Source organism: Grus americana, chromosome 1 (assembly GCF_028858705.1).
Source record: "Grus americana isolate bGruAme1 chromosome 1, bGruAme1.mat, whole genome shotgun sequence".
NCBI classification, from domain to species: domain Eukaryota; kingdom Metazoa; phylum Chordata; class Aves; order Gruiformes; family Gruidae; genus Grus; species Grus americana.
The window spans coordinates 195,893,999-195,915,902 of NC_072852.1; the positions used below are offsets into that span (position 1 = coordinate 195,893,999).

Genomic DNA, 21,904 nt, shown 5'->3' on the forward strand with positions numbered 1-21,904 from the left:
CAGATTGACTCAATATATGTATTCCAGATAATACTTGAAACACTGATGTTTTTTAATGACACTAGTCAACTTTTTCACCACTTACATGAACGTGTGTTTGATCTCTGTTTTGAAGTTTCAGATTGCTTGTCCTTCTCTTGCACTGATTTTTATAAAATATCTTTGTGGAGGCTTATTCGTGTTTTGATATTTAGTGTGTTAAAGATTGTTTTATTGTGTTAATCTGTTGTATATAGTGTATATAAGTGTTCGTAATGTAAGTAATATTACATTTCTTAGTGTAAGGATTTTAGTTTATTGTGGATGAAGTCCATTTTCTTCACACTTAAAGAAAGGAAAATGGATTATGGAGAACAGATGTGTTCTCTGTTCCATAGTTTGTATGGGTGCAAGGCAGTGAGGTCTGTGCTGCTTAACTCATGAGCATACATGCAGTCTTTCCTACAGTGTTTTATGAACATGACACCAAGGCTTTTGAGATTTGACTGTTTGCAGGTAATGACAATAAAGGTATCCTCTACAGAGAGCAAATAGTAAGTACCCTGATGATTTTACTGACGCACTTGGGGAGGAAGGTGAATGTGATCAGCTGGTTCAGTACTTGCATGAAAAGCTAATTAACTTCTTAATTCTACCTTTGAGGCATGTATTGGAAAGGTCCAAAATACCATGGATTTTGAAGAAAGAATTTTTACTTAGTCTGTTACAGTTCTCTGCTGCAGTTTTTAAAATATGAAACTAGTTTTTGCCAGGATAGAGTATGATCTTTGATTAAAAATCTCAAAGCCTTTGGCTCAGAGGTACTTTGGGCAAGCTTTTATTTGGGGCATAGCATGTTAGGTATATTTAACTGATATTTCTGTGCAAGGTTTGCACCTTGAGAGGCTCAGACAGTTAGTACCTTGGGTTTACTTATTTTTAAACACTTGGCCATGTATATTTGTGGCCACTTGCTTTTCACAACTTAAAGCTTCGTAGGCTTCATGTAGTTTTACCAAGATTGTCGCTGATGGCTATCAGTCTCATTCCATGCCATGTTCATCACCATTGTACTTGATTTTCTTCTTTTTGCTGCTGTTCTGTTTCCTTTGCTGATGTTACTCCTGTGTCCTTTGCAGTCTGGAACTGGGTTGGGTTTAGTTCATTGTTTGTTTGGGGTTTTTTTGTTGTTGTTATTTTGCTTTTTTTGTTGTTGTTGTTTGGCTTGTTTGTTTGTATTTTTTCCAGGGAGACAGTTTCCAGGTTTTACAAGTTTTTGTAGCCTGTCATCTTGTTCCACTTCCACCAATTTCCTTTGTCATTCTTTGGGCTGCCTTGTTTAATTGCTTTGTAGTGGTTTCAAGCTTTTCAGTAAAGTCTTAAATTAAATAATAAATTTTTTGAGTATCACACTTACTGAGACTAAATCAGAAATGAACTGTCCCAGATGGTACTCACCTGTCAGTTAGCTGACACACTTAACAAATGTACCGCCAAGATGACAAGATTGAACTTTCCTGTAATGTGGTGATGTTTAGGTCCTAGACGGTATCTGGCACAGCGTACACTTATACAGCTGCTCACATCCTTGATCTGTAGTGTAAATACTACACAGTGATCATGCAACACTTACTTTGTATAATTTGATAGGCTGTTTATTACAAGTAAACAATCTTGCCTGTTGAAGTAATCAATGAAATATTTATATGCACATGAGAATTCATTATGTTTTTTTGAAAACTAATTTCTGAATGAGAATGTTAATAGGAAAAGCAGATGATGCCACAGTTGTGTCTGGCACCACTAAGTGACAGTATCACTAGTCGCAGGTTGATGCTGATTGACTCTCAGCTGAATAGTTGCCCAAGCCATGGATCTCTTAAGACAATAGTTTTCTTGATAGCTGTTTTGTATGACAAATGCACTTTTCTTTCTAAATCCCAGATCTTCCTTTCAGCTTTGTATAATGATTTGTCTCCCAAACTATTGGGAAGAATGAAATAGTTCTGACTATGTGGACTTTCATTCTCTTCCTATAGAGCAGCTGTATTTTCTATACTGTCTTGTGAGTACATGCTAGACTCTTTGTATGAAATAGTTCTGTCTACAATTCTACTACTGTGTTCTAATTGTGACTTAGTAATTAGCTAGAAAATCAGTTGGCTGATAACTAGAAACTTTTGAACTATATCACTGTTAACATCAGGTTCTATGCACAGAATTGTCATTCAGTTGATACGTACATACATATTTTCTCCCCAAAAGATTCATATTAACAGCTGACAGCTTGCTCAATTCTATTCCTACACTCTTCCTTCCAAAAACATAGTTGTTTAACTTTTATCATATCATAACAGCAAACACATCTCTCTTCCCTGTAATTAAAAGATGTTTTCTCTTTTTTTTTTTATAATTATTTTTGTTGAAAGATTGATCATCGTAGCCAACGTGGACGTCTATCCACAACTCTGAGTTGAACATGTGGAGTCCCAGTAAGAAAGAGGACCTTCTGGCTTCTTTGTTTTTGGGAGAGAGAGTTTGCTGTTTCTTGTAACATCAAAGTAATGCTTCAATTGAGATAATTAAAAAAGTTTAGTAATTGTCTGGGAAATAATTCTCCATTAACTATACTTAGTCATAATCAGTGATACCAGTGAGATTTTTATAACATGGTCGGTCATTGATGGTGTCTCTCTAAACTGTCATGCCTTTTGCCTTAATGAAAAGAGAGGATGAGAAGGTCTTTAAAACCCAATATAGAATTTGTGGAACTATTAATAAAGCACTCTTAGTTTTAAAACATCTGTTCTGTAAAATAAAGTATAGTCTGGAACTATTATATATAAAGCAAAACAAGCAGCTATCCTAAAAAAGCTAACAATCTGAGTACATGAGAAACAAAAGGGGAAGAGGGAGGTAGGTCTTCACCTCCACATCTCAGAACTTGGACATGTGGAGGTGGTCAGTAGTATGTGCTACCTGTATTGACCACGTGTCCTAAAAACATGAGGATAAGAAAGTTTAGGATTTGGAATATGACTTAAGTCTAAAATGATTTTATTCTAGCAAAAGTCACAATGTATGAGGAGAAAAGCCTGTTACATGACTTACTATCCCATTGCCTATGTATAGAGATTCAGTGTCGTTCAGGAAGGTAATACTAATTCTTTTTTGTTTTAAAGGTAAGAATCATAGATACTTTGGGGAGCTTTCAATAACATACCTCTGTAGTTGTCCATACATAGTGCTTTGTAAACCATAATTAAGATGCAAGCTAGAACACGTTGCCCCAGATTCACATAAGCCAACCTTACTCACTACTTTGACACAGAGCAGATGGCTTGTTATAATGTAGTTGTTCATGCAGTAAGAACTGAGAGCCATGACTGGCGTTGCTTATAATTGCTACCGATTAAAAGACTGTAATGCCTTCAAGAAGGCATCACTATTCTCCCCTCCTGCTAAGGGTTTAGTGAGATCCTAGACCAAGATGATATTTATGCTTAGAAGATGCCTGGATATCAATTGGATCTCAAGTTTGTGCTTTTTATTTGTATGTAGATAGATTTTTTCTGGATGGCTGGAATGAAGCATTTTTATGTAATTTGATGCTTTTTGTGTAGACTCTGGGCATACTAGACAAATGAAGAAAGGAAAAAAATAGTAAATGTGTGCTCTCTAATTCTTTTTTTTCTCCTCACTAAAATCCAATTTTCTTTGAGGAAAAGTCTTTTTGTGGATGAAAGTTAAGGTGCCTTGCCAGGCAGATGCAGTCTGCTTTGGAAGCGCTTTACTATTGCGGTGGTGAGTACTTCACAAAACCATGTACTAGACATACAGGGATACTGCATCAGGAGCTACATCATCCAAGGAGGTTGAGAAGTAAGCTAACAACTGGTAAATTGTGTGTTTCTGACTCTGTAGAAGGCTTAACAATACCGGAGGAGGGCAAAATGAAAGGGCAGCTTTAACTGTTTTAGTCATTAGTAGACAGTCTGGATGGGCTAGTGTTCTTCATGATGGAAATAGGATAAGAATTACTATAAGACTGCCAGCTGGTTGGGAGAACAGGAACAGAAAGGTGGATAAGCTGTGCTTTTTAGTATTCAACAGTGAATGCAGAGCACAGTAAATAACTGGATCAGACCTTATTTGTGATATCACTCCATTAACTTCAGTCAGTTGACTTCAGTAGGCTTAGCTTGGGGATGAATTAGTGCCATAATGTTTAAAGAGAACAAAACCATGCAAGCCTTCTATAAACATGTTTTACATTTTTGTTGAACATTAAGGGTAACTCATTGAGGAAGGAAAAAATGGGAGGTAAAGAGTGTTCATTATTCTGTTCTGAGAAGTACAGGCATAGGTCAGGGTCAAGCTGTTTGCTCTTGAAGAGTTGTATTCTGAATAAATTGGCATCAGCATCACAATCCTTGATCTCTTATCACATAATTAAGTGTTTTCTCTGGGCTATTTTAGGAGGAAAACAATTAGAAAAGGTTGTGTTCTCCTTCATATTTGAGTTGCTTGCTTTCACTAAAGTAAACAAGATCTCTGGTCATTGAAACACCCATTTTGATTAAAATTTGAACTATCTTTTGCATCAGAGACAAAAATATATAATGTCCTGTCTCTTGCCTTTAATTATCACAGCTCAGTGATTTAGATAGTGCTTTGGAATGGCAAAACTTTGGCTGACTGCCATAATACACAGTAAGCCCAGAGAAGATAGGAATCAGTAGCTAATAATAAAAATTTAATTTTATGGTATTTCCACCCAAGTGAGCTGAAATACATCTCTAAGGCAAGGTGCAACTCTTTGCCTCTTTCATGTTTTAAAACATATTTAAGACTTTCCCCATTTTGTTTTTGACACTCTCTGTCAAGGCTTGAAAAATTTAATACTTCAGTGCTGACCAAGATACAGAATCATACAAGGGTGAAGGACTGGTCAGCAGAGTCCCAAAATGACTCTAGAATGAGAAGGTGCAAACTTAACCTCCTATTGCTAGCATTTCCATTGGGAAGAAGGTCCTGAAAAATCTTAGGGAAGCTTTTTTTTTTTCATTCATACAATATTCTTGTAGCTTAGAGCTGATATGAGGGGACTTTCAGGGGACCACATCACTCTCTATTTGTCTTTAGGGAGCGACTTCTTTTTTCCTGGAATTTTTCAAGCTGTGTCTAGTTTAAATGGCAAATAGCATTTATATTAGCTATATTCCTCTACTTAGTAGCAGTGTGTGTTTGTACTGCACAGTAAACTGCATTAAAATCATATAGTACAACAGTTATTGCAAGAGAAAATTGAATAGAAGAAAAAATTGGATTCAGAAAGTTGTTTCCTTGCTCTTCCGTTGTTTCTCTTCTGCTCCAAATCAGGCTATTTTTGTACTTGGCTATCACTGTCCCTTTTTTGGGGACCTGAGAACTAGCATGTATTTTTAAAATAGGCTTTGCATTGGAGATCAATTTGTTTCTGAGGAGAAATATCACCTCGTGAATCTTTATGCTCTCATAAGGAGCGAAGTGGTGGACCTTTCATTTTCAAGAAAGTGAGATGTTTTGTTGTTTGGGTTTTTTTTCCTTTTTAAATTGTGGTGCGTTGACCCTGGCTGAACACCAGGTGCCCAACAAAGCCACTCTATAACTCCACTCCTCAGATGAACAGGGGAGAGAAAAAACAACAAAAGGCTCATGGGTCGAGACAAGGACAGGGAGAGATCACTCACCAATTACCGTCACGGGCAAAACAGACTCAACTCAGGAAAATTAATTTAATTTATTATCAATCAAATCAGAGTCAAGTAATGAGAAATAAAACCAAATCTTAAACCACTTCCCCCCACCCCTCCCTTCTTCCCGGGCTCGACTTCAATCCCAATTTCTCCACCTCCTCCGCCCACCAGCAGCACAGGGGGACGGGGAATGGGGGTTGTGGTCAGTTCATCACACGTTGTCTCCGCCACTTCTTCCTCCTCAGGGGGAGGACTCCTCACACTCTTCTCCTCCTCCAGCATGGGGTCCCTGTCATGGGAGACAGTCCTCCACCAGCTTCTCCAACATGAGTCCTTCACACAGGCTGCAGTTCTTCACCAGCTGCTCCAGCGTGGGTCCCCCACGGGGTCACAAGTCCTGCCAGCAAATCTGCTCCAGTGTGGGCTCCTCTCTCCATGGGTCCACAGGTCCTGCCAGGAGCTTGCTCCAGCATAGGCTTCCCATGGGGTCATGGCCTCCTTTGGGCACCCACCTGCTCTGGCATGGGGTCCTCCATGGGCTGCAGGTGGATATCTGTTCTCCGCCATGGACCTCCATGGGCTGCAGGGGGACAGCCTGCCTCACCATGGTCTTCTCCAGGGGCTGCAGGGGGATCTCTGCTCTGGTGCCTGGAGCACCTCCTCCCCCTCCTTCTTCACTGACCTCGGTGTCTGCAGAGTCGTTCCTCTCACATATTGTCCCTCCTTTCCCTGGCTACAATTGCTTTTGGTGGTGGTTTCCCACCTGTTTCCCCTCTTCTTAACTGTGTTATCCCAGAGGCAGTGCCACCATTGCTGATGGGCTTGGCCTTGGCCAGCAGAGGGTCCATCTTGGAGCTGGCTGGCATTGGCTCTGTTGGACATGGGGGAAGCTGCTAGCAGCTTCTCACTGAAGCCACCCCTGTAGCCCCCCCCCCCCCAAAACCTTGCCACACAAACCCAATATATACATAAATTATTTTTTTCCTTATTTAAAGATTTTTCCAAGGAATTTTATAAATTAGCTAGTTACTTGTGTCTTTTTGGTGAGAATTGAAAAATTAATATAGACACTAACTTCGAAGTGATCCTTAATTGCCGTTCCTGTCTTATATGGTAGAAAATGGGAGCGGGGAAAAGAGCAATTGGACTTGTGCAATGAAGATGAACTCAGGAATTCAGAGAACCCAATACATTTTTATTATGTTTAAATTACTTAAAATGAGAAATCATTTCTTAAAACTGCATTTAAAAAACCAAAAAAAACAAATCCAAAACCCCCCACTTATCTCTCCTGAAAATTAGCATGTAGAACTAGATGATATCCATGACCATGTGCTGCTTGCGATTACCATTGTTTTGATTGCTTCCAGTTAAGAGCAGCTCCCTTGAAATGTCCCCTTTTTCCTGTATTTTTAATGTTTTCTTTGTGTTCACATTTTTTTTCTTGCTGAACTTCATTTCTGGTCAAATTGAAGCTGATGTTTGTTTTCATCCAGGCTGTAACTGAAAGATTACTTTCAGCTTTGTCTATGGTCTCACTGGCCTGTTCTGGTGTAAAATTGTAATACCTCCCAGTCTAGGTATATTGTATGCAGTTTTCAAAATTTCCATTACGCAGCAGGAAACTCAGTTTTCTGCCTCTGTTTTTTCATAGTGCACAGAGCATTCAATATACTCTTCCCAGCCCAACACTTGTTTTTCTTTATTGTTTGTAACCATGGAACAGCTGTATCTGAAACTTCTAGGAACATGAGTTAACCAATTTTGTGGGGCTCAATTTGATTTAAAGATAGGAAAAAAATAATTGATTGGGGGTTAAGAAGGCATGGAGGGTGTCTGTCTTCCCCGTGAACTTGGAAAAAGCAGCTATGTATGGAACCAGTTCTTCAGAATCGTATTTTCTCCTTTGCAGCAGCAGTAGTATTCATTTTCAAATCTGAGATGTTAGGCATATCACAAAATAAGTGTTCACAAACTTGATCGTCTTGCATCTCTCTCTTTTTAAAGATGACATTGAACTGTCCTAAATAATATTTTAAAATATTACATGAATAGTCTGTCTATAGAATACATTAGAACAAATGTTATATCAGAATTAAATCCCAATTTAAGGAAGTGCCTAGCATCATTATTCATATTTGTGGAGTGAACTTCTAAGCTTTAAATACCAACTGATACTAGAGGTTGAAAACAAGGTGATGGGTTTATCCAGGGGCAGCTCTTGAGAAAAGATGGCAGGATGGTAACACAGATGGTACCCACTGATTTCACTTTTAAATTCTGGAGTCAGATGTTGGGATGCGTGTCACTAGAAGGTATTTTTAAGGAGATAGAGATTGAAAATATAGAACCAGATACCTTCTTCTCTCTCCTACTTACACTGTTTCCCACTTGAGAAAGAAAACCTGGAATGCTCTTCTCTGCTGTTATTGTATGTATGTTCTGAAGAAGTCACACACAAGCCTGTGCTTGTTGCTGCTTCACCACTAACTCCATGTGTACAGGCCAGGGACACCCAGGATATGTTGACGCAGAATGGGCCAGTTCCACTTTCACTGGGAGTCTCTCCTGAGAGCAGAAGCTCTAAAATACCGGAGTTATCAAACCACGTCACTGTGACCATGCTCACCAGAGCTAACCAGTTCAGTCCGCAAGCATGAGCTGCTCACGTGTGCCTTGTCATTTTATGCAGTTTTAATATAATTTCCACTCCTGTGTTTTGAAATGACAGGTTCAGCGTGGTATACTGATTGCTAAAATGATCACTACCAAAATTTCATGTTAATCTGAGTATGTCGGTTTCTCGGTTTCATGTTTTAGTCACTTTATTTCAAAGTGAAAATACACTTACTCTAACACTGGTTTTAAAGGATAAACTTTGAAAATACCAAGCTTGAATTCCACGTGGTTAAAGCTCAATTCCAAAGCATGTCTTCTGTATGTTGTAATTTACATAATCTGTACACAGTTCTAGCATAAGAGAAGTTTATTTTACATGCGCAGGGTGAAACTGCCCTAAACTGGCCTGTCTTTGGCTAATTAGTAATCAAAGTGGGTCTTTCTCTGAGTCTTCCCTGAGTGGATTCGCTTGGGGGCCAGCAGGAGACAGGTTAATTCTGTACCCTATGATTAAAGCATGCACCTGGGATACAGTAGACAAAATGCCATTTGAGCTGAGAAGACCAGATACTTGAGTGCTTGCATTATTTTAGGTAATGGAGTGCCTCTTTTGTCTTGTACTGCTGGTAAAGAAATTATTCCTGGGTGGGCATTTGTGACTCCTCATCAAATTATCAAAAAATCTTTACACTGATAGAATCAGTATGTTTTAGGGAAAGGTTATTCTTCTGTTTTTACTTCTGTATTAAAACTGATTTTCAGTGATGCTTTGGTGTGTTGTGTTCATCTTACCCTTCTCCTCCCCCCCACCCCCCCCCCCCCCAAAAAAAAAAAAGCAAAACCAGCCTTGTCCTGGGAATGCTAATAGTCAGAATAGCAAAGGAAACAGTATGCAAACTCCACTGAAATCCACTGTATTCTACTGATTATTTATGGTAGTATCTATATCAATATATCTTGAAGAACAATGTTTCCTAGGTAGTTCTTCTTAAAAGATAACTGTGGAACTCATAGGAGGATATTGAAGAATATATTGCCATCGTTCCTGTGTTATTTGAACTGAAGTGAGGGAATGGATGAAGTGTGATTAAGCTCTATGATTTTAAGTTCAAGAATGTCATTGTTTCCATAGAAACAGCTAGCTCTATCATAGCTACCGAGTTAAATGCTTACAAGATTTTGCTTTTTCCTCCTCCAAATAAAATTTGATTATGCTTCATTTTGGTTTTTTCTTTCCCTTCACTTCAAACTTCTCTTAAATTTGCTAAGTTAGTTTTTATCAGTACAAAGTTACCTTAGCCGTTCCTTGTTTGAGAAAGCAGTTGCACATAAAAACATATTTGTTTCTCTCTGAAGTAATCTAAAGATGAGTGCATCATTGGAACTGGTTATGAAGTTCACCTTAGTTTTAGAGTGATGTGGAGTGCTGTCACACTTCCATGGTGTCATGTTGGGATCACCCTACTTCACAAGTGGTGTGGCTTTGAATGAATGATGCAGGTCTGTCAGCTGGCTGGCAATGAAACTTCAGAGCTTTGTTCTGTCGCATTGACAGTTTATTACTTCTCATGTTCCATGTCTGTTTTTTCCTGATATAAAGCAAATTTTACAGGTGCAAGGTATTGTAAGAGTAGAGCAAAGCCCCTTTGTCCATCTAAAGGTAAATGCAGAGGTTCTGAGTGTTGCCAAATGTAAATTTTAGGTGTTCAGTTGAGGAAGTGCAGTTAAGTTACCTGTATTCCTTATAAAGTAGCTGGTGAAAAAAGGTGCCTAGAAGTGTGATTCATAAGAACTATAGTTTTATTAATTTCACCAAGTGACTCTTGAAAAAGAGTCTGGAATCAAGGATCTCTTCTCTCTCATGAGAATGCTTGCATCATTGGGCTATAAATTCATACTTCTTGCTCACTTTCTTACCTTATGCAGTCCCTCTACCAGCTAGTTTCTTGGCCAAGAAGGAGCTAATCTTATTATTCCAGATGTGTCTCTTAATTTTCCAGAAAGCTCTGGAAACCTTCAGAAGGCTGTTTGGGAAAATGACATTGGATCTAATGATCATGAGCTGATACAGTTAAAATCAAATGGAGGAATAAACAAAGTAGGAGTGTACATAAAGGCTTTGGAATTCAAGGAGACAGATGCTAATTAAACTAAGTGTACTGGGTTAGTATAAGGAGCATATGTGAAGAATTTCCATGCTTGGTATTTCTTCAAGTTGAAGACATTAAAGGTATAAAATATCTGCATGACAGATGAGTGAAAGGATGTAGAGAGAGACTTTGAATTTGACAGATGAATAACCACCTCAAGAAGGATATTGAGAAGGAGCAGAGAAGAAATAATGGAATAAAATTCACAGTATATATTTACCCAAGTTAGATTATGATGGATTCATTGGCCAATTTTCTTTGGAAGGAGAGTGTTGTTCAGATGAGGGAAATGCAGAAGAGGCGTAATGTGTCTGGACTTCAGTAAGTAGTTGATGTTGCTTAGGAATGAATTGGTTTTGGAAGGCAGGGTTTGATAAGGCATATGACTTGGGTGGAGAAGATGGTAAAATACAGTGCTCAATGTGGAAGCGTCAGGCTGGCAGTTATGCTTAGTACAGTTCTTTAAAGATTAATTTTGGGACCAGCTATCTTTCTGATGTTTTCATTTATGCCACTGACACAAGGAAAATCAGTATGCTGATGAAATTTGTTGATGATGAAAATCTGGTGGCACCAATAGTATAGAAGATGATCATGATGGTGTATGGAAAAGATAGGATTATCTCAAAGACTGAATTAATAGGAACAAAATTAATTGCATTAATATAAAAATATCCTGTACATCATAGGTGGTTAAAAGCAATATTTTGTAATGCAAACTTGAAGGGTTATGTCATGGAAATGACTGGACTAGAGAAGAGCATTGCGAGATTACTGCATTGCCTTGCAGACTGCTCCTGGCTGTATCACTGGTGCCCACATGAAACAAGAACAGCAGATAATAATCAGTGGACTGTGCGAGGCTTGGTAGTCTCTCAGTGGCATCGCTGATCCGAGCCCCCAGTAGGCAGCACACCTCTCTAGAGAGTGCGTCAGGTCGGCAGATGGTGCCTCTGTACTTCTCAGAAGAGTCATCTCCTACTGTCACCCATCATTGCCTTTCCTTAGTTGTGCTGGTTGTTATATAGCGAGCAGACTGGGCTGCCTTACTCAGCTCCAGCATCTCTCCTGATGTGGCAGGTCTTTCCTCTTTGGTCTGCAGAGCGGTGAAGCAGTTCTGCAAAGGCATCTCAGGTGTTGGGGGAAGTCTCTTCCTCCTGCTGGTCCTTGCTGTTGCAAGCTTCCATTCTTCTGCATTTTTAGCCCCCCTCACATCTGTGTGTGTGCCAGTTTTGGCTGTTTGGCCGTGGGCTGTGGATCCACTGCAGACTGCACTTGGAACCAGATGTCTAACTCCTTCTCAGTCTCCCTAATGTTATGCAGCCTTCTCACTCCTCCTGCAGCTCAGCCACCTGCTGCAGGGGGTCCTCCACCTGGGCACACCTTGTGCAGGTAGGTCTGCTGCCTGTCACTGCTCCGGGAGAAAGGTCTGAGCACTTCCTGCAGGCTGAGGTCTGCACTGCAGCCTCTCCTTCAGCAACTCTGGGTGGAGGCATCGGTCACCGCTGGGGTAGATGGTGCAGACCCCCCGAGCCAGAGCTGCAGCCTTTGCTTGCAGATGAGTGCCCACCATTCTGCCTTGAGGGAATGGTAGGATGGGTGCCCTTGACCTGTCACAAAACGATGCCTGGTTGCTGGGTTGTGTGTACTTCAGGTCTCCCACTCAGCCAGTGGAATGCCCCTCTTTTGAAGAGGCGCCTGGCCGCGTGAAGTGCCATGCCATGCCTTGTTTGCCTACTGTAGGCACAGCACTCCCTAGGGCTGCCTTGTGTAGGGGTGGCCACTGTTGCTCTGGCTCCATCCAGGCTGCTTCAGGGTTTCCTATGAGAGCTGCTGGCCGCCTGGGGACCTCTCCTCAGGAAACCCCCCGTGCGCCAAAATCTGCCACTCTGCTGTGGGTTGGGCCAGCTCTGGAGCAGCTGCCCTCGGCAACTTTTAGCAAAGTGTGTCCTTGTCTGCAGATGTGGAAGAAAGCCATCAAAACCCCACAGCGGGGAAAATGCCTGTCATAACTAAAGCACAAAGTAGGTCTGGCATCAGTGAACGTAACCTGTCCAAGAATAAACTTATGCTGAGAGTTAGAAGGAAGCCCCACTCGATGGGACAGTCAGGTTCTAGAGCAGCCTTCCAGGGAGTTTAAAAACTGAAGTTCTTCATTATATGCAGGTGGATACATTTCCAGAAAGGATTACATGAGATTATATATCCACTTTAGGAGTGGAGTCTAGAAACTGCAGGTCCCTGCTGACTTGGCCTGTGTAATGCTGCTGTTTTGCTTTTATTGTTCTTCAGGCTTGGTTCAACCTCTTAGGTGAATCTGGTGGAATTCAGTCAGTAAAGTGTACTGCGTGGTGCTGTGAGGTTTCTCTTTGGCTTAGAGTTATTTGGAAACTTTGATGCATCTTTGGAGAACAAACTTATTTCTTACAATTGTGAACTTGAACTAGAGAGTAAAGGTACTGGATTTTGAGAAGTGAAACTTCAGTCTGCATTTCTGAATGTTTTTATCTCCTCGCTTTCTCTTCTGGTCCATCATCAGTTTTTAATTCAATTTCACATCTATTAAGAAAAGGAAAAACAAGAGTCTTGTGTATGTATTTTAATCTTAAACAGCTGAAGAAAAGCAGTTAGTTTAAACTTGGGGTTGTATAGCATTATGGCATTATGACACTTTTCCTCCTCTGCATTTTAATTGTAAGATGGGAGAAATCTTAAGCTGCTACTGGAGCATAAAATTGATAACAAAATAACTTGTTTAACTGAATAGATGGGAAGTCACTTAAACATAAAGAAAGATCGTGTAGGTTGTAAATCTCTCATTTCTTGATGTTTAAGTGACTTCCCATTTATTGAACTTTAGCTGTGAAATTAGCAGCACTGTGGCACTAAGGCATTTTGTAGTTACACCTTAAAGAATGAACAAACTCTGTTGCAGATGTCTATAACAAACAAAACACAACTTATTCTACATCTGCATATACATGACCCAAATTTCTGTTCCAGAAGTTGCGGTCACAGTTCTTACTAAAATCTTTGCGCACATATATATATATATATATATTTATTTATATATTTATTTTAATTAATTTTTTTTGTTTACAATATATAATCTACACTGAAATTCTTTATTGTGTATGCAGTGCAACTGATGGGTAGTTACTGGAGCTGTAATTATGACATTGGTGCTGGCTGTGGCGTGTGGGGGGGAGAGGGCGAGGTTTGCATGCTTGAGATCACAAACAGAACGTGCTATTATATAACCGTGCAGAGGGGATGTAGTCCACAAATTTTATTTCATCCTCCTTCTGATACTGTGGCTCTTCTTAACTGCTTTCATCAGTAACGTTGCAGTTGGTGCTATAATGCAGAAGTGTGAAGATATGATCCTTATCAGTTTGCTGTTGCAAAAGGCCGGAATTCCTTTTGGTAGCCTGAACCACCCCCCCCCCCCCCCCCCCCCCCCAAAAAAAAAAAAACCAACCCCAAAACAAACAAACAAACAAAACCCAGCCTAAATCAGGATGATGGTTATGTCTGCTGTGGAAGAGCAAACTTGCAGGGCTATGAGAATCACAAAAGTGACTTGGGACCAGGATTCTTTTGACAAGAATATGTGGAGGGGCTTTAAGCATACAAGAGATACAGATACAACTTCCTTGCTAACTTTTAACATAGGAAATAGGATATAGGGTAGCTAAGACCAGCAAGAATCCTTTCATAACTTGAAAAATTAAAATTTGCTGCTTTTATGTCAAAAATTCTCTACCTAACCAAGATTTTTTCCCTGCACTTTCCTTTGAGTAAATGTGTATACACAAATACTTTTTTGTTTGTTTTTTCCTTTTTTAGATATGAACTTTCATTAATGGCATTTTGCCAGAAAGGTTTGTTTCAGATCCCCTATAGTTTGTTTGTAGTGGGGTTCTCAGGCTGGCAGAATAAGTAGTACAGCAGTTGCAAGCCATTAAATTTCCTGGTGCTCTTGAGGGGAATGAGATTAGACTCTAAACTTAAGGGCAAGTTTTGGGATTCTTTTGCTTCATACCCTTTGAGGTAGTGTGATGTGCAACTCAAGACTAAGATTCCTTCAAGCCAAGATTAAGAAATATAAAGACATATATATATCTTATATATATGCACATATATAGAGACAGACAAACGTGCAAACTAAATGTGTCAGTGGCATGCTGTACTATAAATAAGAAAATACTTTAACCTTTCATTAGAGCAGCTGTTTCCTTGCACTTGATGCAGCATCTGCTTGACTGATTTAAGGATTTATTTTTGGGCTTCTGCTGATATTTGGTGATTTTTTTTTTTAAATGAAAATATTCCTCCTGTATTTTACACATACTTTGTAGTATATCCTGTAAAATTATTAGTTTATCTTGATGTGCCTTTTATATTTTATAGTAAGACTATAAGAAATGCTCTTCAGCAACAAAAAACTTCAGCACTATTGAGTTATCCATCTTGTGGAGGTGAGGGGGAAAGAAGGAACTAACAATTTTCACTTTTTTTTTTTCCTCTGTTGCTTATATTGATTTTACGTTGTAAATTAATTGCAGAAGTATGACTTAATCAAATTTTCCAGGAAGCCAAGTTAGTTTTGGTTATTTCTCTCTGATATTCTTCTTTCCGTGTTCACTTTAGTGTGCTTGGTAATCTCAAAACTCAGTAGTGAGAATAAAAAAAGATGTGTCTCCTTAATGTTATGCTAGCTGATGAATAACTTTAGTTCTATATTAATGCTGTGCCCTAATCATATTGTAAGTGCTGAGCAGGACTAATCTGGGGAGTTTTTAATCGTCTGCTTGTAGGATCTAAATCAGACAGTTCTGGGGGGTTGATGGTTTGGTGTTGTGTCTACTGCCTAGGAAAGCATTACGATCTTCAAAACAGGTAATCCCCACAACAGATATGCTACACACAGATGAAGGAAAAGAAATCCTTAGATAATCTGCAAAAAATCAGAGTTGGGGGACTGCTTGGCCAGAAGGAGCAAGGTAAGGGGCGGGGGGGGGGGGGTGTCTCAGGAGCCAGTTACAGGAAACAGATGCGGGGGGATGCAAGTGAGAGGCAAGGGGGGCTGCTGGTGAAGAAGCTCCTCACCATTAGTGCCTGCCTCAGCCTCTGTTGCTGAATATTTGGGGTTGGTTGGTTTGTTTGTTTTCTAAACAGGCAGCTCATTCCCAAGTACAATAACAGTTTGTGACGCAGTCTAAACCTCCTAAATTTTTGGCAGTATCTTGGTGTTGTAATGAGATGCATAAATGCTTAAAGGATAATTAAAGATAATGAGGTATAGAGAAAGTGGAATGGAGCGCAGCACACCACGCCTTTGAAAGCTGGAGTGTGGCAAGCTGACTTCTGATGAAAAGAACTTCTTTTCTATGTAGACGTTTTTATAGTTTCATCTGAATATGTATATAGTAACTAATGTGGTGCCATGTTGCAAACTGTTGGTTAAATAGGAGAAATTAGGATTTAATAGAGAAATTATGAGTGTGCATCAGGGCCTAACATAAAGGACCTAGCTGAGAGGAGGGGGAAACCAGCTCAGCGAGAGCTAGTTGCTGGAATCATTATGGATCAATTGTCAAATCAGTCTTATGTTTCCTGATTCATTTTATGACAAAGATACATGTAAGGGGACCTTACTGCTAGAATTTGTTGATGACATGAAGTTCGAAAAATGCTCTTAACATAGAAAGTGTTGCACAGAAATTTTGGGGGGATTCCATAGGCCATGGGCCCAGACAGGAGAGATCCGAAACATCTTTGTGGTGCAGAATACTTCTTTCTATCTAGTCTCCTTTGCCCGAGAGGGATGGAGTAATAGGAGTGGGATGAAATTTGGAGCCTTGTGCTTTAGGGCATTACAGCCAAAATGTCAGTTATAAGCTTGGAGGCTGAATAATTGAAAGGATCAAAGTAGAGCAAATGGTGTGGTGCAGTTATGAAGAAGGTATATGTGCTCTTGGGACACAATCACAGAAAATGTTTCCAGTAAACAGAGGAAATTACTGGTGGTGTTATACAGGCATGTGGTGAGACATCATTTAGTATGCTTCAGAAATAGTAATCTGTTTTGAGGAGAAAAGAGGAGAAATGTGCAGAGGCAGGCTCTTAGGATGAATGAGGAAATGGATATCTCACTAGAGAAAGCTTGAAGAGCTTGTCTTGGGTAGTGCAGCTAAAGAAACCATATATCTAAGCATTGTTTATACATGCACAACTGGAGACAGCTAAGAGGGAGGAAACTACTTAAACTGAAAGACACTATAAGCATAACAACAAGTGGATATAGTCTGGCCATTGCAAAATTTAGGCATAACATTTTGAAGTTGTAATTTTTTACAGCATTCAGGTTTTTGGAGTAAACAGGAATGGTTGAACTTGATCTGCTTTTTCTGCTAAATCTTGGGGAGATTTGAAAATAATTCCTTAATCATTCTGAAAATATCAAAGAAAATGGAACTTTAATGTTTATAGCCAAATGTGTTCTGAATTTTATGAATAATGGTCTTTGACTAAATAGCATTCCTGCAGCTTCTCTGATTTAAGTTTTTTTGCGATTTCCTGGTATGCAGCGATATTCTTTATACTGGCTGTGGTGCTTTCTCAGACAACCACCACTTGGCTTCTCTCCTGGGCTAAAGACAGAACTTGTATTTTCTGAAGGACGTTAGCAGGGGGACAGGGAGGGGAACCTAACCCTTCTATGGTAACTCTGTTTATCCTTACTACACTTAGAAATAGAGACTGAATTGCTTTTTGGAGGGGTAATTTTCTTCATTGACCTTGAAGTGTGCAGAATGATAGAGATTGTAATTTGGATACCTCCATTAGGTGCTTAAAGGTAGGTGGGATGAATCCAAGCCAAAGCATTCAAGAGAGAACAGACAATCTGTCTGGAGATCTTCTGAAGTAAGGGGTGAGTAGGTAACTGTGGCAGGGCTGTCATGTTCAGTGGGTATGATGTGCTGAGATTTTTGACTTGAAGAAGTCTTGAAAACTTGGGCATCGCTGTAGATTTTTCCTTTTGTATTTGATCTAGAAAACAGTTTACTGAATTCTAACAAGGAAAGCTTTGTTGCAACTTAACTTAAAATGAGAGCCACAGTTTGAGAGAGTCATGCTAAAAGTTGATGTAATTTGGGCTTGTAGGCCAAAACACAAAAACAGCTAGACTGCTACTTGCCATGGGCATTGGTAAACACTAGCTACCCAAACACATCTTGTGACTGCTGTCAGTTGCTTGAGGAGCCAAACTTTAATCTCTTTTGCATTGTAAGTAATGTCATAGTGAGCTCTTTATACAGGTTATTTTAATGCTATATGGAAAAGGAATTACATTCAGTAACTTGCAAATAGAAGACAGCAAGGTTATAGCTGAAGATGCTGATGGTTAGATAAAGGAAATCAATGATAGAAAAACTATGATGTGGTGTTATTACTGTATTGCAAGTGGATCTCAACCACTTTGCTTGTAGTGAAAGACAGTGGTGGAACAAAGTTTTGGGTTCAGAAGACTGGCAGAAGGATTCAAATTCTGTGGCAGGTAGGACAAAGGAAGGATGATGTCTGACTCCCTGGTGTTTTGTAGGAGATGCAATAGGTGAGATCAGGGCTGACAAATACCATACTGGAGGGAGGGTGCTAGGGCTTTTACTGAGGCTCACAAGGCTATTCAGGTGCAGATTTTGATATTTTTGGTGCTTTCTGTTTGGGTTAATTTTTCGGGTTTATATTTTTCCTCTTTATTCAAGAAGATAGTCTGTCTTGGCTGGAATTTTTTTAATATGCTGCTGAAAGCTTTTTTTAATGGCACAGTTGATTCAATCACTACCTATCAGAATCTTCTGGTGTTTATCATAAAAAATGCCATCTGTTAGAATTTCATCTTCCTGGATTATGTATAAGCAAACAAAATTTTATTGACCTCTTCGACCCTATTTTTAACACCATCTTAAACAGTTTTCTCAAATCACTTCAGATCAATCTTCTAAAACCAATGGCAATTTTTTAGTAATTTAAAAAAATAAAATAAAATTAAGTTTTCTCTGGATACTTTCCTAATACTGTTTTTTTTTTTTTTTACAGATAAATTTGCGCCTCATCTTGGTAAGCGGGAAAACGAAAGAGTTCCTATTTTCACCAAATGATTCTGCTGCAGATATTGCAAAACATGTGTATGACAACTGGCCGATGGGTGAGTAGCTGTGTGGCTTTGGCTTTTTAACTGGCAAGCTAGAAGCTTTCCTGTATTTTCAGACTAAAGTGTCAATGAATTGATCTCTGTTCTCAGTGTTCAACTTAAGTATGTTTACTGTGTATCTGGGCATAGATTTATATAGAAATACAATTGTCGTCTTGCCACCTTTTTCCGTGTTTCGAGTGGGAAGATTTATAGATGTCTGGACTATTTCCCACTTTATTTCTAAAACTTGCTTCCCCAAACTGAAGTACTTCTTTCCCCCTATCTTTAGACACTTTTCTTGATCCATCTTGTTAGAGGACATAGCAAGCATGAGGAAATGTTGGAGATATAAAGCCTCTTATGTGAGGATGTAAAACATGGCATGTCACAGGAATGCATTAGTGAAATTGGGTCTGCCTTATCTTGGAAGGGATCTCTAATAATGGTATTTTTCCAGGAAGAAATCAAACATAAAAGAACATTTTAAGAGACATTAAAAGACTGAGAGAAACTAAGGTTGTTCGTATGAATATATTTGGTGTTATGCAAGAATACTAGCTTTGGAAAATGGAACTGAAAACTTAAGATGTGTATTCATATATGTGAATAGTTCCACAAAACCAAAGTGCTTCTGTTCTCCCTGACTATGATTTCATGGGAAAAGAGCCAAAACATGGACATAGTATTACATATGATGAAAGAAAATGCTTCTTTTGGTACAAGACTTCATTTGGGTTACTGTTTTGATGTTAAAAAAGACTACTATTTACACAAACTGAAGTGTTGCAATATCTGTTTCTGTGGTGCCTTTGTCAAAGAGGTATAGTGGATGATAATTCATGCCAGAAAGTTAGTGTTGATAATCCATATTTTAGGCTTAAACTGGTCTTTGAGGTCAGGAAGAACAGGATTTCAGGGGACTTGTTTGCCATTTGTTTTGCTGGGATGCAGCATTATGCATTTAGTAAAATATGTAATGAAGGAGGAGGCTTTTAGTCCTCTGAAGTATTAGATACAGATGTAAAACAGTTTTACTCTAAGAAACCTGGTTGATGTATCATCTATGTAGCTACTGTACATATTTTAATATGTGCCTACAACATAGATATCATGACCAAATGTTCTTTGTGTACTCTTATCTGAATTAGTAAAGGCAGAACTGTTTTTTTCTTACTGAAGTTTATTCTTGAACATGTGGTGTCATGTGCCTGGTCTTGTGAAGAGCTTGAAGGTTGCAGATTCTGAGTTTCGAGTTGGGAAGAAACCAAGGCTTTAAAGTCTCTTTTTTAAAGAAGAAGGAAAGTAGAACCAGACATGGAAGCCTCAGTTCACATGTCTGCTGTCCTGAGGAAGCGCTCTGAATCTTGATGAATATTTAATTGCCTGTGCAAAGAAGAGTAGTGTCAATTTAAAAGAGTGAGGAAAAATCTACTTCAGAATAATATAGGTTTTCACAAACATTAGTCCACTAGCTGTTTTCAGACTGAAAGTGCTCTTCTTTGCCACAGGACTGAGAAATCTTGATGAGGAATAAAGTTTTCTTGAAATAGAGATGATATGAAATGATTGTTTTTACCATCATTTTGACTTGTCATGATCTTGTCGGGGAAAAAAAGTCATGAAATATCCTCAGTCACATGCTGGCAAGATTAAGGCAAACTGCTCCTTGCCTCTTTTGGCAATACAATTGTTAACTAAGGATCTCTTGGCTTGTAGTGGAAAATACCAAATTTATGTTAATGTATATCATCTAGGTAGGTTACCTGTTCTCTTTCCTGCCCATTTTCTTCTAAATAATATTAACTTTTTTCTTGTACAGCAATTATCTGTTGAACTTTAAAATAAAAAAAGTTAAAAAAAGTTGTAGGTAAATCTTTTCTCCTTGGCTCATTTAGTCATCAGTGGAAATTAAAATCTGAAGTCATGTCAGAAAGAAATGTTTCAACTGCCAGCCAAGAAGCAAAAATTAACAGGATGGGTAAATTGGCAGCTTAACAATGGGCAAATATCTGTGCCAAAATATAGTCTGTCCTCTTTTCGTTGCTGTTTTACATCATTATGGCACTGTAAACTGCCTGAACATCTCCACTATACTATGGCTGTAAAGAGGGGTTCAGACTGTTCAGGGAGTAAAAAAAGAAAAAAGAAAAAAAAAATGGTTTCTTCCAAAAATTTGTTTACCCTAGCAGTGCGATAATTCCGATCCTTAGCATAGCCCACTTCACAGCATAGCGGAAAGGGCATGTGCTTGAATTGCAGGACAATTGAATCAGACCCTGAGTGGGAATACTTGAAATTCAAATAGCTTTGGTTGCCTAATTTGATCTAATCTTATAAACTAGGCACATGGCAGCACCCAGGGATAGCGCAGCTTCTGCTGTGGATGCCAGCCCTGCCTCCGCCGTGTTCTGCGCAGCACCAGGGTTGCGATGGCTCCTGCTGCCCGCGTCTCTGCCTGCTTGCTTTTTTGCACCAGATGCCTCTCCGTACACCCTCTGCAGCCGTGTCTTTTGTTTTAAATGCTTCCCCTTCTCCCCTTTTCAGTTCTTCTCCCCTTTTCAGTAGTTCTCCTTTTGTGGTGCCAGTTGCTACTGCCTGTATGTTAATTGTATGTTCACAGTGAACAGGTTGGTTTCTGTTGCTTGTCTGATCCCTCGCTGAATATTCATTTTGGTATATAAACACTACAAAAGCAGAAAGAGAGTACATTTGTGAACAGCTGTTGCCAGATATCTGGTCAGCTAAGAAACAGCAGACACAGTATTTCCAGAGGGCCCATTTAAATTCAACATTTCACGGTTTTATGATATTTGTTCTGAAAGCAAAGTGCACATTTATTTGTTGTTCGCATTGTGACAGGGAACAGTAAAAGAGTAGGAAAAGATCATTTAAGCTTATAAATGATTTATGATGGCTTAGGCATTAAAGGAAATGCATTATAGGAAAATACATGCTTGCTTTTCCTGAATCACTGTTTGCCACATAAAAACATCCACACATTGTCCTTTGAGAAGTTCCTTAAAATGTATCCATCAGTGTCTCTTCTGTTCACGCTCTCCCCTGTGACTGTTCGGGGCTGCTCAGGTCACTGCTCCCTCTGGATATTTAACTGGTTGGATCTGGCCATCATCGAACACCGCTGAGCAGCCTGCGGAGCGTTTTCAGAGCTGTGATCTGAGAATCCTATTTCAAATGACCCATCACATGCACTTTTC

General features: G+C 39.3%; 1 protein-coding gene across 1 annotated transcript in view; it reads left to right on the forward strand.

Annotated features, from left to right (window-relative positions):
* UBL3 (ubiquitin like 3) overlaps positions 1 to 21,904 on the forward strand; it is a 61,230-nt gene that overhangs the window by 32,010 nt on the left and 7,316 nt on the right. The window contains exon 2 of the mRNA XM_054804074.1: positions 18,593 to 18,701. Coding sequence (XP_054660049.1) covers positions 18,593 to 18,701 — 109 coding nt within the window. The remainder of the gene's footprint in view (positions 1 to 18,592; positions 18,702 to 21,904) is intronic.